Source organism: Apostichopus japonicus, chromosome 9 (genome assembly GCF_037975245.1).
Source record: "Apostichopus japonicus isolate 1M-3 chromosome 9, ASM3797524v1, whole genome shotgun sequence".
NCBI classification, from domain to species: domain Eukaryota; kingdom Metazoa; phylum Echinodermata; class Holothuroidea; order Aspidochirotida; family Stichopodidae; genus Apostichopus; species Apostichopus japonicus.
Window position 1 is genome coordinate 33,952,835 of NC_092569.1, and position 13,143 is coordinate 33,965,977.

Here is a 13,143-nt window from a genome sequence, read left to right on the forward strand (position 1 = left end):
GCTGTGTAAATCAGAATACTATTGCTGGTATGTTTTTACATCACATTGATAGCGACATTTACCATTGAGGCTGCAAAATGCCTTATATATGGATGGTTAAAACGCGTTGGGCTAGCACACTAACCAATTGCATATCACAGAAGATCCACGCCCTTGTAAAAAATGGCCTTTTCTGTAAGGCAGATGTCTTTCGCACAGCTGTGCGTCATAGCTGCTTGCTGCTTAGAAAAGTTCTTCCTCGACTCAGTGAGCAAGGTATTTAGTGTTTTTGTTGAACCATTGGTTGATCGGAGTCATCTTTCTTATTGGACGATAGGAATGATTCTTACTTGGCAACTCCAAACCAGAAATATTGCCAGTAAGTAAAGAGCTTCTTATGTTTTCAATTTCGTGTTAAAATTAATTACAACAAGCTACTCACTTTGAGCAGGTTTATTGCACAATTACGTTGACCACTACCCTAGTACTACACTACTAGATTTACTGGGCCCAACGGTGAGCCAATAGCTAATACAATAATGATAGGCTTCGGTACAATGAAATGCACAAATGAATATTTCCATATCAAAAATGCCAAATAAATCGTCTCATTTTAAGTGTTATTCGCTGTATGCTTTTATCTCCTTTGCTTTACGAAGAACTTTTTATCATACCAGAAGAGTTAGAAAGTAATATGTAAATGTAAACATGTATTAAAATTACCGTATGTCTGTATATTACAGATTCTAACTCAATTTCAATGCTGTCAAGTCTTATATCAGCAGTCAATCAAAACAACCATTTATGTCATCAACCGTCTAATGTGATAATCGGTTAGTGCCATTCAATTGTCACTGAATGTTAGCTTATCTTGACCATTCTTCTTCTAGTACCACTGGCATCATTGCTACTTCAATACAAGTCCGGTCGGTTATACGTCATGATGGCTGGTTTCATGGTTGGTCTCGGCTATATCGGAATGTCCTTTTGTCTAACTTCAAGTGTTTGGCTAATGTTATTAATGACATCCATATCAGGTAAGAGTTAACTTAGTTAATCAAGTTAATTTTTCTTTGATACAATTTATTTAAAATATATTCTGAAACGAGATCGCCGATTATAAAGTCTAACTTTTCGGCTGTAATAGTTTATTATTTTAGTTTTATTGTATGCTGTCATATGTTATTGCTTTTGTCTTTAATTTCTGAATTGTATTGTTTTTTAATAATTATTGTTCAGTTTTTTATTTCTGTAATTCTTAGGATGCAATATTTTTAGCCTGTGATACTTTTAAGCTATAATATTTTTTTAATTTGTATTATTTTATGCGTTTCTGTGAAGCTGCTTTGAGATCATTCTTTTGATGTAAAGCGCTATAAAAGAATGAATTATTATTATTAACTGAGATTCTTAAAATGTTCTATTCCGTATCTCAACCTTACTATCGGCTGGGATGATTCTATCCGAAGCACATTTGACTTCACACCTTCCTATTACTCTTTTTCTTTCACAACCCTATCCGATACCAGCAATGACTTTTCTTGTTCCTTAATTCTTAGTAAGTTATATCTGTTTCATCTATTAGGCTTTGGTCACGCCATCATCAATATTGCAACTATAACATCCTTACGAGCTTGTTTCGAGGAGTCAACTTTCGCAACTCTGTATTCCTTGTGCAATACCATGACGACGGTTGGATTAGGAACATTGCCTATCATCTTCGATTCGTTACAACGTCATTACGGTATACAGGGAGCTTTGTTTATCTTTGGAGCCATTCTCTGGCATACTGTTGTCATAGGATTACTTCTTAAACCGAAGGTTCCTCTTAACAAAGCAACAAATGAAACATACTTTCGGAAAAGTGGATCGTCTTTATGTTCCAGAGATGGCATCTTTGATATTTTCATTGCGCACAAGGCTTTTCCCATTTTGCTCATGGTAACGACTTTGTTTGAAGCAAATTTCCATGGGTGGGCTCTATATTTGGTTCCATATTGTCAATCGACTGGTGTGCCATCTAGTACAGCAGTTTTACTAACAATCATAGTCGGTGTCTCGGGATTCATGGGTAAATTATTAATGTGTTTGTTAGCATCGCTGGACGTATTACATCCAATAATGATCGTCGTGTCGTGTTTCGTCATTGCTTTATCGTATACAATCCTATTTGTTTGGAACTCTTTCTTAGGATTTGCTGTTGTTTCAGCCGTAAGCGGATTCTGTTGCGGACTGACATCAACACATATTGTTTGTGAATGTAACAGAATTGTGTGCAAGCAACATTTCAAATCAGGCATATCATGGACAATCTTTTGTAGGACGATCTCCGTGGCAACAGGTGGAATAGTTTTAGGTAAGTTGTTTTATTTTTTCCAGGCATTTTAGTGGAATAACAGCTATTGATTTGATTCATAAGTTGTTCAAAAAGTCATCTTGAACAGTATTTTCACTTCGTATACTTCATTCTACGACCCTAAAATAAAATGTCAATTGGAAAAGTGTTTGAAAGAGCTGTCATTGTGGACTGTTTATAAACTCTAAAATTCATTCTTTAAAAGTTATCTCATCCTTCAATAGATTCCACTTAGAGAGGGGTTGGGGTTCCTCGATTGGTCAGTAATGAAGACCAAACGTCATTATTAATATCACTCGCAACATACTGAGTGGTTGTACGTACCATGTGCAATTATCTGTGCCTGTATCATTCAAAGACATCTCCTTGAAAAATACAGGCAAATTAAACAAAATGGCTAACATGGTTGCAAAAGAACCTCAGTCTCCCTTCCTTTCCCATCTCCTAAAAAAGTAAGTTGACAGCGGTTCTGTAATAACTGTTACTATAAACAGCAGTTAAAATGAGTGATGAGCCAAGATTTTTGCTGAGTGAGAGGTAATGTTTGCATTGTTGAAGAACCAGTTCATGTGGATTTCCAATGTTGGTACTCGTTCTTGAGTCTGCCAAAAATTTCTCAAGATCTAATGATTATTTCTTTCCCTCCTTTCAAGGATATATAAGGGACGTCAGTGGGGAGTTTACTTACGCATTTGGATTCCTACTCATCTTGTGTGTTATGTGTGGATTCATGGCCACCTTCCTATGTCTTCCTAAGCTGAAGAGAACGACAGATTGCGGATAACTGTATCTTGGGGAGGCACGTATGTTATTGAATCCATTACCATAGTAACTGATGCTGCAACAGTAACAATGAAATCTGAGTGCGAACGGGCTCAGTGACTCATTTTACATAGGAGAAAGTGACAGATTGCAAACAATTAAGTTCTGATCATGGTTTTACAACAAATGGACCAACGTATCGAGATAAGTAGAGCGACCCAATTTGCTAACTTTTGGAAACCTCTGCCCTTCACATAGAACGATATGGATTTTGGACTTTATCAGATTAATCCTCGTTCAAAGTATGTTTCAGTAAAACTTTTCTTTCAATGAACTATTAAACCTATGCAGGTTCATAGAAACGTTTCGTTTGGAGTTAACCGTGTTTGGAGTTGTCGTGCCACACATACGCATCTAATGAAACTCAGGACGTATGACGATTGAAGTGGCACACGTTTTTTCAAACGTTCGGTTTGATGTTAAATGTATGTATTTATCTATACCATTTGCCGGTTTATTATTGTATCGAATGGTCTGGTTCGTGATCACATGTCGAAACCGATTTTTATGGGAGAGGGGGGGGGGGGGATTGGAGTGTCGAAGGTGGTGGTTTATACGAACAGTTTTTTTTTATAGAATTCAATGAGTAACATAGCTAACTTGAACTTTTGTTGTCAGATGAACCACAATAAACTGGGTCTTGGTATTTCATACGCATACATCAACCACTATATATTTAGAGAGCGAGAGAGGGGCGAGGGGGATTGATAGGTGCTTCTCAAGGACAAATGGGTGTACTCGGAACGATGACGTTGGTATCCACCTCGATTCGTTGAATCAATACTTTCACTTCATAAATTGATCCAGGCAAAAAAGTTGAAAACTACAAAAATCAAAACAAAACAGAGAAAGTTATAGTTCTAACTTTATTCTAATCATCCCTTATTCAATGCTTTTAAAGTAAATAATTATGATCGACTTTAAAATTTACAACTTGTTAATCAACTCTACGTTAGGTCAAACAAACAGTAATATGCAACCTCGGATGTACCCAATGTAACAGCAACATGATTCCATTGACCAGTCAGTTAATGAATTCACAAAAATATACAGTAAAATTACATTTAAAGTACTAGAAAGTAAACAGAGAAAGCAGGAAAACCCTGTTACTTATTCTCATTCAAGTCCTTCACTTGAGACATTCTTGGGACATATATGCATCAGTTATTTCTAAAATTAGGTGGAAATGCTTGTCCTACCCACTTTTCAAGTCATTCCATAATAATATTTCCGTTGGATACTGTTAAGATTTGTGTCAGATGTCTACGAGACTTAATTATCCCCAAATTGTCGAAAGAGTATCACAAACATGATGACATCAGTCTAGTGTCCTCAGGATTGAACGAATGCTGTGTACATAAGAGTCAAACAAATAGAGGTAAGGTAAGATGGAGGGTGAGTGAAGAAGGGTGAATGAAGAATGGTGGATGAAGGAGGGTGGATGAAGGAGGGTGGATGAAGAAGGGTGGATGAAGGAGGGTGGATGATGAAAGGGAGAGGTCGGGCAGTTTTTCATACCAATTTAGGGGGATTCACAATAAGCGAAATGTTTTTCTTTTCATTTCGTTTTCAAGTTAATATAGATTAGAATCAGCAAATGTGGAAGAAGGTTAGTGGATGGTATCACACTGAAAAGACAAAGCCTCTAAAACAGTTTCATGTTATTACAAATCTATAGTTACTCGGGCCTCCGTGAACTACTCTTTATAAGTAGAGTATTGAACCCTTAACATTTATGGAAAAAAATGTGCGATAACTTGCTAAGCCACTGGTGTATATTTGCTTAAGTAAATAGTAGATATGCAGCATTTCCTACACCAAAGAATTGGGAAGGGAAAATCTGTACTGTATTGATCCTGCTCAGGGAGCTGAAACTGCTCAAATGCGAAGGCTCAACATGGTGACCCATTTTTTTGCTTAAACAAAGCAAAGATATGTGCTTCCTCAGCCTGTTATTCAACCTGTCCAGTTAAACCGAACAAATTATCCGTAAGCCTACTTAGGATACACACTGGGAGTATTCAAAACATAATGCTAGTCTTACTTCTTGTCTATTTGAAGTATTTAAATGAATATAAAGTCGGCATGTTTAATACATATCAAAATAATGAGATATAATTGTGTTTCATCTATTACAAGTTGTAATATACAGGTGCATTAATTGATCTATGCTACATGCCGATTACATGCTACTGACAAATTGGAGACGATACCACCACAGGGACGTAAGGATCATGGGCAAGGTGTTAGTGAACCCAAAACCTTTTTCATTTGTTAAAAGAAAATAATAAGAAGATGTATCAAAGGAAATAACTGAAATACCACAAGCTGTCAGGTTCGAGGGCTTCGCCCCTAGACCCTCCCGAGGCCCCATTTTCCCCAAGCCGTTGACGGTGTACCCAGTCACCTACGCCTCTATAACACAAAGTTATCTGAGAGGTAACAAAACAAAGTCCAAGACTAATTTCCATAGCAAGCATGAAAGACACAGTACCGTCTAGACTGAATAAAATATCTGAATACACGTTTCTTTTTCTACGATTAGTAAAACCTAACATGGATATAAGGTTTATGGTACACAAAATATCTGGATAATATTTTTCATACAAAACTATTTACAACTGAAAAAGCCTCTTACTCCAAAGACCATTACTTGGTCTAGCTCTGTCATATAACCTATTTGTCGATCTAAAGTTTAAGAAACATAAAGCTTCACGAAATCTCACAAAGTAGCCACAAGTAATTAGCAGTGTCTTCCACAGTAAACAAACAAGACACGAGTTAATTGCTCACACCATTCGGCAATTTCAATGTTTCCATACCTTGTAATTTGGTAAAGTTCGTAAGGGACGATAACCAAATTAGTTTATAGCAAGATTTAAATGTCAACCATTTCTTTGCCGTATTTCCTGGAAGCTCCACACAAAGAATCAGCGTTATCACAACAATTTCTCAACGCTAAATGCCTGTCCATTTCCTTGCCTTTGCTGACGATACTCGATACAGGAACTTGCTTTATCTTTGTAATTTCCTTTTAGCTTAAAAATAAAATTGTTAGAATTGCGTACAAATTTTGCACACTGATGCAATTACGTCATGACAAATTCAGTTCTTTTTAAAACAGATTTTGACATAAATTTCTCGGCTTATTGGATTTTCTTTTCTAGAAAGGCTCCGTTGACATTTTTAGAGCCAGTAGAGACTTTAAGTTGTCTTCGTTGTTGCTTTCGGCTAAGGATTTAAAGAAGAAGGTTCCACTTATCCTCTCAACATCCAATACTGAAGCTTGGTAAGTCCTCATAAAATCTTGGATGGACTAGAAACAAAAATGAAAAGCAAAACATGTAGGGTTTACATCACTGCAGGGAGGGTCAGGGGAATCCCTCTGATCCGACTAAAAGTCTGTCAGGTAAATACTTCATAATGTTGCGGTTTTTATATCTTCACTGCAATCTTCGACGATTAAATTATGTTCTTGATTATTATTGTTATGCCTTTCCAATCGATGCAAAAATTATGCGTAGGCTTCACAACCAACACATGCTCGTAATATTAGTCTTTATTATGCGAGACATGATAATGTTTGAATTAACTTAGGATTGATTTATCACGCTATTGTAATCAGCTAAAACAATACTTCATTGTAGTATATAATGTTGCAGACTACATCAGATGTACTCACCGAATCACCACGGATTGTCTCTTTAGTGTGAGGAAATATGTATGCCACAGTTTCTAAATCTTCCACCGGACAGAGGGACACACTTTGGGTGGCGTCCTGACATCTTGTTACAACCAAATAGTAATGAGTAGGTACCGGGGTTTTCTCAACCCACGCGTAACTATAAGTGTCAGAAAAAAATAATCAGAATCACAACGTATAACTATGACAGGAATGCGTCTGGTAGTAGACTACGAATTAGGTTTGAACCACAAGGTATTAATTCATTTGAACAGCCGAACATTTACTTTCAAGTATTACAGAAACATAGGCAAAACTCATAGTTCACATCGTCTTGAATATCAACAATTGGTCTATTGACAGCTCAATGAAAAAGTTTCTTTTGTTTTAGTAAACATTTCAAATTCCGATTTCTGAATAGTCTCACCTCCTAAAGGCAATATCTTGATAGGAGTCCCTTGTTCCATCTCTGTTAGTGTCAAACGCAGGTCCTGCTACCACCAGAATGTCCCTGTCTGAGGCCATGCTCCTCAACTGATTAACCATCTGACTCCATACATCTGAGTAAGACAATACATGTAAACCATGAAACAACAAAACATCTTAGGTTAACAGTCAGAACTGAGGATATGTGTAATTACAACAAATCCAGTTTGATGCATTCGTGCTGTAATCCTAATAGCATATGCTACTGATTTATAGCACGATCCAGTTTTTACTTTGGTACAAAACTTAAAGATTTACAGTAGTTACTGTGTTCTCTGTCTGTATCGTTAGTGTGTCGTATCGTAGTTACTGTATCGTAGTTACTGTGTTCTCTGTCTGTATCTCTGTCTGTATCGGGTCATCATGAGGTGACCATTCATATGGTGATAGAATATCTCAGAGGGTGTCTTTATGTGACCAATTTCATTCTTATTTTGGGGACCGGTCGGTAGGTTTCATTAATTGTTGACCAAACACAAAAAGCCACACTAAATATGAGAACGAAAGTGCAGATGTAAAAAAGTTACAAAACTTCTTTAAATTCAAAGTTCGGCTAACTCGAAAACCACAGAAAGAGCAGATCTGATGAGGGCGTGGATTGCTATTTGTGATGTCTCTTGGATGTGTTCAAGGTGGGAAGAGGAGGGAGAAGTTGTCAAGTTCCTTCATCAATTCATAAATCCAACGTGACTCAAGGATTGTCCAAATCAGCCAATACCTAGTCCTTAAAATCCAGCCTTGAATAGAATATTGTCATACATAGAGCATATGTTTTTGTTTTTTTGCCATCATTTTGACAAAAGTTCTTACCATCTACAAAAGATTTCCACATTGGTACTATGTTTGACGTGATGAGAATATTGAATTCATCGTCCAGACTGTGTGCAAGAGGCTGCTGAAGTAGAAAAGCCATCTGCATATCATCTGGAAGACTACCAATGTTGGCCGAATTGTAACTTCTACATTTGGGAGATGACTCTGGTGATAGTCTGACATCATATCGATAACAACTCCGCAACAGCTCTGATTGTGACGACTGAGAAGAATAAAACATACAGGGGTTGTTTTGGTTTTCAATAAACTCGATAAGTACAACATATGTTACATTGACCCTTATGAGCAGATAAATGGATATATTAGATATTAAAGTAAGAACATATTTCGAAGTCGTTTCCTGAATTATTAGGTATAACTTTCCATGATGCACATAACATGGACATCCACCAATTAGATGTTGAAATTAAAAGTGATTTTAGATTTGTTACCTGAACTATACGGTATGGCTTTGCTAAGAGCAGATAAAAGCACATCTGTCCGTACTGGCGCAAAATATGCTACTGAGGAGTAACAGTAAGGTATCACTGACCATGAGCAGATACAGGGGATATATACTCATAAAATATATAGGCCTAAATCAAGTTAGAACTATCAGTTTGCCTGACTGTAAATAATTGACACCCTGATAGAGCTACTCATCTGATCATTTTACTCAGAGATTATGCAATTTTGTTCTAAATGTGTCCTATAAATATCCCCTGCCCCCCCCCCACCCTCTCCCATTCAAAACCATTTCTGTCACTTTCCTTGAAGTTACCTGTTGTCTGAGTTGATATGCGACATAAAGAGGAATTGACAATTTATTCTCAAAAATTGTCATGTAGTTGTTTTGAACTAATTGACAGTAATGGCCACCAGCAGCTCCGTCAGTTTCTATCAATCCGGGGGCTCCAAACGGTGCGTGGACCTCCCTTATGAAAATTTCAGCTATATATAAATTATAAATCAGTATGAGAATAAAGATAAGTGAAACTGCCAAGGGTGACTAATTATAACATTTAAAGACGGTACGAAAGCGTGATATGCTATAACAAGTAAATCACAATATGACTGACATAATTCATCCCTAACGAATTATTAAAATCAGATAACAAAATATGACATAACATACTAAAAATAATTGTATTGCGCCCAAATGCAAAATACATCAGCGTAACAAAATAATATTCATGAACTCAATGTAACAGTACAGGCAGGTGCCATTGCCCACGAACATCTTTCATACTCACAACATATTACAGTATGTAATATAACCAGATATCTTAACGAAATAAACCAAATGCATGACAAATATACGATAAGGCGTAACGTAACGTATAATAATTATTTTAACCAAAGAGTTTCATATTTTTTTAATAAGACAAAGGTTTCTTCATAACGGGAGATAAGAGAGTAGTTCCTTTCTTTATACACAGAAACGATGTTCTACAGTTCACACATGCACTGAGTTAAGCTGAAATATTATCAACTTACCTTCACCAACGGAGATATCAAGTAGCTCATCCTTTTGGTTTATAGTCACCTGCTGACCAAGATTCTGAAAGATAAGAACAAAAAGTAGCGAAATTAAACAATAAAAAAACACAGATATAAGTGCAAGTTCGTTCAAAAATTTGAATTTTCGAATTCTATAGAATTTAAAGTGATGAAACACGGACGGAGCGGAAGTAAAGAGTCCTTGATTCAGGGTCTTCTGGACAGAAGACCCTATCTATAATACTGAAGGTATTATATAAAACATGGGGGGGGGGGGCATATGATGACTTCAGCAAGCCTGTTGTTTCCAAGGTTTGTTTCGGCTTTTTCTGTAATGATACTGTGGTAGTGGTTATTATTGATTTGTCATTAGCCTAACGCAATATGATGCCAGGCTAACGCAACATAACTGAAACCAGTAGCCTTAATGGGGAAAAACGGCGCAGTCGTGAAGGGGGGGGGGGAGGACTCACGGTTGAAGGAAGCTAATATTTCATACATATAAACTTGCATTTAATGCTGGATTTCCTTGTCCATTTTTTTGCATAAAAATGTTTAAGATATTATACTGGTGGTATTTTGTTCAGCCATTTCACAGTTTTGACATATTTCATTACGATTACTAACATATATTGTTTACCATGGCCCAGCATTTTAAATCTTATTTTATGTGCAAAGGTCATACACCAGTTTCGCGAGAAACAAAAAATATTACCTTACCGCATGTAAAGTAAAAGAGGTATTTTTAAGGCAAAAATAGTTGATCATATGCATTGACACGGCTAGCATACATAGGCCCATAAAGGGTGAGTGAGGAATGTTTCGTAGCTTGCCTCTTATTTTAGTGGAGGTTAGTGGTGGTCAATTGGGGGTTAGTAGTAGGGGTCAGTAGAACAAGATCTCCTATTGATCTTGACTCCTTTCATGCGGTACGCCTCTGCTGAGACTGCTCAGCGATGCATATAAATCTCCCTAAAGTAAAATAGGAAAATGCTACGGCTGTTATATTTTCCTCCCTCTTTCTTAAAACGCTTCACATACACTTGACAGAAGATCTCATTACTCACACACGTCTTATCTTAAACCTATATATTTCTACTTCTGATCTGGTAGTACATTTGAAACCAATCAGAGCTCTCCTAAAATAGATACGACATGAATATTCAGATGGGACTATTTGTTTGAAACAAACTTCATCCAGTTCCCATCGACATCGGTATTACTGAGAGTTCTGTTCAGTTGGAATAGTCCACTCAGCTACAACCTTCATCTTCAAGACGAAAAGTTTATAATCCGGCCTCTCACTAAGTCCTATGAGTGTATTATAATTGAGTTATTACGTACAGATCGCTTGTGCAGAGCCGTCTCTTTGCCCTGGTAAACATAATGCGTAATATTACGTGATAATTGTGTACGTTATACGTACAGAATATACGGAACGAAAGAAACTTTTCAGCTACGACTTTGATAATCCTAAAAATTGAAAGGAACATTTACGAAGAAGTGATTGTACGTAAACTGTCCAAGTTTTCATATATGTTATGTCATTCCCTATACTGGGTTTGTTTATTCTAGCGTGTATAAATTACAGCGCTTGTCCAAAGGCGTAGAGGCCGGCGCAATCACAGGAACGAATCGCTCATAGCGTGATGAATAGTAAGGATCGACCCAACACATTTGACCAAGAACAATTGACCGATTGACCTTAACAGTTATTCATGCGGAATATTTCAAGCTTCTCTTCTATACAGTAGATTACATGCACCCATGGACCTCCATGATGCATGAGACTCATGCTGGTATGTGTTAGATTGTCTAACTCGGAGTAGCGTATATGACAGGGTATCTTCTTTACCGTGTGGTATTATTGTTCTTTCTTCGGTATTGAGCACTCTCTGTTGTTATTGATTAGCTTCCTTATGTGATTATATCATGCAGTGGCGTAGAAAGGTACTTTTGAGTGGGGGGGCTGAAGACTGATGGCCGGCCTGGGGGAGGGGTCTAAGGGGAGGGGTCTAAGGGGAGGGGGTGTCCAGGTGGCCGCAGGTGCAATTTGGTGCAATATAGTACACCTCAACTCCCACTCCATTTTGTAAAGAATTTTGCATTTTCACCTGGCCTTAAATGCAATTTGGTGCTCCAAATGAGATTTTTTTCTCATATGGAAATGAAAAAGGGGTTTTATGACTTGCGGAGCGGGGGGGCGGAATGATACTTCCGCCCCCCCATATTTTTTACTGGGGGGCTGGCGCCCCCCAGCCCCCCGGTTCCTACGCACTTGATATCATGTATTTCATGTCATGGTATGTTATATGTTATGTGTTTGATTATATCATGTATTTCATGTCATGGTATGTTATATGTTATATGTTATGTGTTTGATTATATCATGTATTTCATGTCATGGTATGTTATATGTTATGTGTTTGATTATATCATGTATTTCATGTCATGGTATGTTATATGTTATATGTTATGTGTTTGATTATATCATGTATTTCATGTCATGGTATGTTATATGTTATGTGTTTGATTATATCATGTATTTCATGTCATGGTATGTTATATGTTATGTGTTTGATTGATATTTGAAGCAAGGCTTTACTTTCTTCATCAATTTTACCAAACATTATTCAAGGTAGTACGGTACTCAACATAAGTAATGATGAGTAACTACTCGAATATGTGATTATCGATTAACAATTCCACTTCATTCTATAACAATTCCGATTTCATTCCATTTCCTCAGTTGTGATGGACGTGGGTGGGGGGGAGACTTTTCTAACAATTCAGGTTGTATTTTATGAACAGTTTCATATTTTTTGACCCTTTAAAATGTTGTGGCTCATCAATTGTAATGGCTGGATTACTCAGTCTAAGAAGCAGACCGACGCAAACCTCAATAATAAAACACCTTTTCGGCCGAGCATAACATATTCATACAGAAATATTAATTTGTGAGAGACAAATGATGTTTGATTTCATCCAATGGTGCTCATTTTAACATAAATTTAGGAAAACATGATTTGATTGAGTTATATGAATTAAGCATACAATGAATTACATTTACAGATAAAATATATTATATTTATGTTTGAAGATGAATTTTTATAGCATTATAATTCATAATAGCACACATTTTTTTCTTCTCGGACTAAAGAAATATAAAGTCTGCCTGCAGTCATTCCTTAAGGGGACTTCTATATCCCTAAGGGGACTTGCATCCTTTAAGGGGACTTACATCAAGGACGTCATCGCTACACTGACATCCTGTATCGGCCTGGTCTCTCTTGTCATTTTTGTCAGAAACTAAAGTTGGAAAGGTGCACAAAGATGATTCCGGATCGAAAAAGGAATCGTCGGCTACGTTTGTGAGAGGTACTTCCGGGAAAAGCAGAAGATCATTTAATACCCCATGTGTTCCGTTATTCTTCTCCGGATGAACATCGATTAATTCTGTAATAAACAAAGATATGTATATAAGACTCAGTTAAATGAAATATTC

The 13,143-nt window shown here is 36.9% G+C and overlaps 2 protein-coding genes across 13 annotated transcripts in view; one reads left to right on the plus strand and one right to left on the minus strand.

Annotated features, from left to right (window-relative positions):
• Nucleotides 1-3,683, plus strand: LOC139974210 (monocarboxylate transporter 12-B-like). 4 transcript variants are annotated; one of them, XM_071981203.1, is made up of 4 exons: nucleotides 1-255; nucleotides 870-1,016; nucleotides 1,565-2,335; nucleotides 2,989-3,682. In XM_071981203.1, the coding sequence occupies exons 1-4, from the start codon at nucleotides 78-80 to the stop codon at nucleotides 3,117-3,119; spliced, it is 1,227 nt and encodes a 408-aa protein (XP_071837304.1). In that variant the 5' UTR covers nucleotides 1-77; the 3' UTR covers nucleotides 3,120-3,682. The 4 variants fall into 4 exon arrangements, with proteins under 4 accessions (XP_071837304.1, XP_071837306.1, XP_071837303.1 ...); XM_071981205.1 differs by having other exon boundaries at nucleotides 18-358; nucleotides 2,189-2,335; nucleotides 2,989-3,683; XM_071981202.1 differs by having other exon boundaries at nucleotides 24-358.
• Nucleotides 3,684-4,009: 326 nt separating this feature from the next.
• LOC139974207 (ectonucleotide pyrophosphatase/phosphodiesterase family member 3-like) overlaps nucleotides 4,010-13,143 on the minus strand; it is a 62,613-nt gene continuing 53,479 nt past the window's right edge. For all 9 annotated transcript variants that reach the window (XM_071981195.1, XM_071981194.1, XM_071981193.1 and 6 more), the window contains 7 exons: nucleotides 12,880-13,094; nucleotides 9,636-9,699; nucleotides 8,920-9,089; nucleotides 8,136-8,361; nucleotides 7,267-7,399; nucleotides 6,840-6,999; nucleotides 4,010-6,473 (listed from right to left, as the gene is read on the minus strand). In XM_071981195.1, coding sequence (XP_071837296.1) covers nucleotides 6,321-6,473; nucleotides 6,840-6,999; nucleotides 7,267-7,399; nucleotides 8,136-8,361; nucleotides 8,920-9,089; nucleotides 9,636-9,699; nucleotides 12,880-13,094 — 1,121 coding nt within the window. In that variant the 3' untranslated portion in view covers nucleotides 4,010-6,320. The remainder of the gene's footprint in view (nucleotides 6,474-6,839; nucleotides 7,000-7,266; nucleotides 7,400-8,135; nucleotides 8,362-8,919; nucleotides 9,090-9,635; nucleotides 9,700-12,879; nucleotides 13,095-13,143) is intronic.